This window comes from Chenopodium album, chromosome 18 (assembly GCF_948465745.1).
Source record: "Chenopodium album chromosome 18, dcCheAlbu1.1, whole genome shotgun sequence".
Classification (NCBI taxonomy): domain Eukaryota; kingdom Viridiplantae; phylum Streptophyta; class Magnoliopsida; order Caryophyllales; family Amaranthaceae; genus Chenopodium; species Chenopodium album.
The window spans coordinates 49,621,606-49,626,861 of NC_137851.1; the positions used below are offsets into that span (position 1 = coordinate 49,621,606).

Genomic DNA, 5,256 nt, shown 5'->3' on the forward strand with positions numbered 1-5,256 from the left:
ATTGGCAGGTAAGTGTTGTGCTCATAAAATGGCTTGATAAAGGTTGGGCCTAACAACTGGTCGGGCAAAAGTTAATATGACACCCAACACAAATTTTTGTATGCGGCTGGCCACATGGTGCGACAGGGGTTACTTGTAGGGTGTTACTGATTTTATTAGAAGTTACTTGTAGGTGTTACTTGTATTCTGAAGTTACTTGTATGGGTATTACTGGTTTTGGTCAATGGTTACTTGTAGGATGTTACTAATTTGGTATGTGGTTTTGGTCTGGGGTTACTTGTAGGGGTTACTCAGAATACAAGTAACCCCTGTCACACCATGTGGCTTGTTGCACTGAAAAACCTCTGGACACCCAAACTCGTCCCGAACTCATTTGAGTTGTTCAGCTTATAACATGTATGGTAAATTTTGAAATATTAGTAGTAAAAAAAAGTAAATTCTCAGTTGAATACATTAGTTTTAATCACTACATATCTTTAGATAGATTTTTAAAGGATAATATTTATGTTTGGCTCTTATTGATTGGTTATTTTTAAATACTTCATAAAATTTCTTTTTTTTTTAAAAAAAAAAAAAATATTAAAAGAAGATCTATATTATACGAAGTACATTTTTATTTAATAAAAATATTAGTACTATGAAGTAACTGAATTTTAATCAATAAGTATAAAAATAATAAAAGTTATTTATTAAAATTTTTATGATTTTTTTCCTACGTCACCTACTTAAAAAAATCACATTTTAAAGTATTTGGGAGCATTTGAATTTGTAAAAACTTTTTAATCTAATATAATACTTCGTATTGTATAATTTATATTGTTAATAGATTAGTAATTCTAACAAGTCAAAATAAGTTTAAATTGACTACATTGTTATTAATATCCTTCAAAAAAAAAAAAAAATCAAAATAAGTTTAAATCGATTACATTGTTATTAATGATTCAAATAAAGTAAAGATATAGTCATACCATTTTCCAAAATATTATTCCAAATTTCCAATCAAAATCTTTTCCAGTTTCAAATTCTCAATGAAAAATAAGCCTAAAGTCTAAAACAATGAATGAATTTTATTTTTAGACAATGAGGGAGTTATTTTTTTTTTTTTGAATGGGAGGGAGTAATATTTAAGAAACAAATAATAAAATATTTTTTTGACTAATAAAATATCATCTTTGTTAAAATAGTCAAATGATAATAAATGATAAACAGAATAAATCCAGCCAAAATTTATCTTTACAAAGTTTGGTTCAGAAAATATATTTATTCATTTATTTATAATTTTATAGTAATTACAAATATTCTCCCGCAAACCCAAAAACCAATAACGAACACCCCTTTTTCCTATTCGCCCTCAACCTGCTCATCCTTCCTCTTCTTCGTACTCCTCTGTTCTTCTCACAATTTCAAATTCAAACCCAGAAAATCCAAAACACCCAGAAAACCATGAATTAAACCCAGAAAAATTCCTTATTCTTCCTTAATTCTTTAATTCACCCAGAAAAATTCTCCAAAAATAACAAACAATGGTTAGAAAATCAAGGAAGAACATCTTCATAATCATCCTCGCCATTATCACATTCTTCGCCATTCTCTCTCATCACATCTACCGTTTCGCCAATCAATCTCTTTCTCTCTCCTCCACCTGCATCTTCCGCCTCCAATCCCTCGATTTTCTCTCTCCTCCACCACCACCACCGTCTCCTCCGCCGTCGAAACCTCTCCTTCCATTACAACCACCGCCATTACCACCCTCAAAAGCTTCATCATCAACCGAAGCAATTCTAATCCCAGATTGGGAAGTCCTCGTAATCGTACCACCAGAAACACCATTATTTCCGCCATTAGAGAACAATTACCTCTGTATTTACCCAGATAAATCCTCAACTCCGGCAAAATTTGCCGGAAAACTCCCTTTCAACGGCGGTTTATCCTTCAAGTGCAATTTCCCGGCGAGTAATCGGCCCCGTTTACCGTTTTTTCAACCGGCGTTAGTCCGTACAGATGAGAGAGAAAATCTTGCTGGTGTTCTTCCTCCGCCGAAACTCCTGTTACGGTGGAACTTCATCGTATACGATTCCTTCACCACCGAAAACGACGTCGTTTTGCTCGTCAAAGGGGTCAATAACCGTCAAGGAAGCAGTAGACCACCGTCAAATTTCCGTTGTGTTTTTGGACATGATTCTTTAACGCCCGTTAAAACTAACGTTACTTCTTCTAGTCAAGAGGTTTTCCGTTGCAATCGTCCGGGAATTACGGGGAGCCGTCCGATTAGTGTAACGATTGAAATTGTGGAAGATGATCGGACGGCTGTGATTATCCCATCGTTGGCTAAGTATGTACCGGATAATCAGCGCACGATAATGCAGTTTGAGAGGAAGTCGCTAATATGCGCCTGTACTATGGTTAATAATGTGGGCAAGTTTTTGAGAGAGTGGGTTATGTTTCATGCTAAAATTGGGGTTGAGAAGTTTATTCTTTATGATAATGATAGTGAGGATGATTTGGGAGCTCAAGTTGAGGGTCTTAGGAATGAAGGGTTTGATGTGAGGACGGTTTATTGGGTTTGGCCTAAGGCGCAAGAGGCCGGGTTTTCTCATTGTGCGCTTTACTCGGCCCGGATATGTGATTGGGCAGCGTTTGTGGATATCGATGAGTTTTTTCTCTCTCCTTCGTGGCTCGAGTCGCCGCGTCCGAGGGCAGATATGCTGAGGGAGTTGTTGTCGGAGAGGCCGGAGGTGGACCAGGTTGGGCAAGTGTCGATTCGGTGTAATGAGTTTGGGCCGTCCAATCAGACGGCTCATCCGATTGATGGGGTGACTCAAGGGTATACTTGTCGTAGTCGAGCGGATCAAAGGCATAAGTCTATTGTTTACCTTCCGGCATTGGATCACTCCCTTTTGAATGTGGTCCACCACTTTCAAGTCAAAGATGGGTATAAATCGCTTCAAATTGGAACGAATCGGGCTATTGTGAACCACTACAAGTACCAAGCTTGGCCCGAGTTTCAAGCCAAGTTCCGAAGACGTGTGTCGGCTTATGTTATTGATTGGCGAGTGACTATAAACCCTAGTTCAAATGATAGGGCACCCGGTTTAGGCTTTGAGCCTATTGAACCTCCCGGGTGGGCCCAAAAGTTTTGTGAAGTAATAGATGACCGGATGAAAGTGTTGACTAGGAGGTGGTTTGGGAATAGTGAGTCCACTATGGCTTGGAAAAATTCATAGTGTTCGGCTATCTATTCTTTTTGGTTACATACAAGTCTAGAGATTTTTGCGATACATACATGGATGTGCATAATAGATACTTCTATCAAATCTCATAATCTACATAATCTAGGAGTATATAGTATTAGCTGATGAATGGTTGCATGTCCCAAAATATACAACAAGAAAACGTCATAAGAGCACTCTCATTCATGGGCAAAAAAATGCCCATGAGGAGAATTTAATGGTAAAAATGCTAAAAATGTTATCCCACTCATGAGCAAAAAAAAAAAGCCCATGAGGAGATTATCAAATGCCCATAGGAATGGCAAAAATAAATTGCTACAGTACCTATGGGCCCATGAGTGTTTGTGAGAGAAAATATAGGAGAGATGGTGGTGTGGTTTTTTTTTTTGTTTAGCCCATGAGTGTGGGAAGAATTTTTAAATAAAATACCCATAAGAAAAAATGGAAAAGAGGAGTGAGAAAGTTAGTAGAGAGAGAGTGGCATTTTTATTTTTTGCCCATGAGTGAGAGTGGTCTAATTAGCTGTATATATTAGTCTCTTTAAGACTGATCTCATAGCTAGATTAAACGGAGAGAATAGGAGTAGGGAGTTAATTCACTTTTTTGCTTAATTGTTTTGTAAAGAGTTGATTCTTCAACAAGGCTAATTAAGATCAAAGCTTTATCATAGTTTCCTGTTGTTGTCATTGTTCAATTGGTTTTTGATTATTTAATCCATCATTTCAACATTATTAATCACTTAAATGTTAGAAATGTTGAAAACAATAATGAACGTGATATATTGCGTTGTAGTTAAACTTGGTTAGTAGTACTTTTTAAGTTTTTGAGGTAGAAAATATTCACTTCATTTATATAATACTCCGTAATAACTTTGGTTCTAAGCTTCATTTAGCTTTTGGCTTTTTTTTTAAGGGTGTTTGAGATTGAAACACGAATTACCCTTTTAATTAATTATGAATTATGAGTTATATTTTTGTTTTTTTATTTTATTTTATTTTTATGTGTGCTTTTTCTTTGGGTGATACACAAGCCAATAAAAGTAAATGTTACATAACCAACCGTTTAAAAACGAATAATTCTTTTTGTCAAAGAGGTTTCTGGTTTTTTTTTTTTCATGTGGTAAAATAGGTTTGTAATTGGCTTTTCAACAAGCTTTTTGCTCCTTTATAGTCAAAAATTCTGAAAAGGTGGGGTCTCCACCATTTTGCATAGCCAATTTTCCTTGTTCACCGTAATTTATAAACAATCAATACGACAATATAATATAATCAAGCATTTTGCTAAATAAATTACATATCTAAGTCTGATGTTTAATTCTTGCAAAATTTGGCTTTTTTATTTCTCTTTTGATTATTCAAATGCTACGGAGTAGTTTCATTATTAATATAGGGTAAATTATAACACATGATGTAAAAATATTATTTGAGATAGATCAACCCAACAATTAGTAATAAAATGATTTTAGGTCAATATTATAAATACGAAGTAGATTATTAAAGGTGAAAGGTCAACATGTGCAACAACAGAGAAGCATAAGTATTATTATTAACAACTATTTTGAAGGTTGCACGAGTTTCAAATAAGTTAAGTGAATTAACCAATTACCAATTACCAACGACTAACAACAATAATCAATACTCCTATTGCTTTCTAGTAGATCAATATAAAGTGTTATTATCGCAGTTCATTACATTTTATTTTTTTCCATTCCTGTCACTAAGTATATATAATACATTATTAGTTGATGATAACCTCACAAATTAAAATTAACATTGTTATAAGAGTGGAGGCTTGGAGCATTGAATTGAATGGTGTGAAAGTTTTTCCTTTATTTTCTATTTTGACATCTTTGTTGTTATGAGTGAATTGAGTGGAAAAAAAGCTTGTGTCCAAGTTCAAGATATTGGTATTATTGCATGTGCATTGAGTTATACTAACGTACCATACACAAAATAATTAAATAAAGTACTTAAATAAAGTAGAAATATTCATTGGAATACAAACTATATTATTGGTAAAGTAACTA

The 5,256-nt window shown here is 34.4% G+C and overlaps 1 protein-coding gene across 1 annotated transcript; it reads left to right on the forward strand.

Annotated features, from left to right (window-relative positions):
* Positions 1 to 1,523: 1,523 nt before the first annotated feature.
* On the forward strand, positions 1,524 to 3,224 carry LOC145592309 (glycosyltransferase family 92 protein RCOM_0530710-like). The gene has a single exon (XM_081648752.1). It carries the CDS (start codon positions 1,524 to 1,526, stop codon positions 3,222 to 3,224), a length of 1,701 nt encoding a protein of 566 aa, XP_081504878.1.
* The last annotated feature ends 2,032 nt before the right edge of the window (positions 3,225 to 5,256 follow it).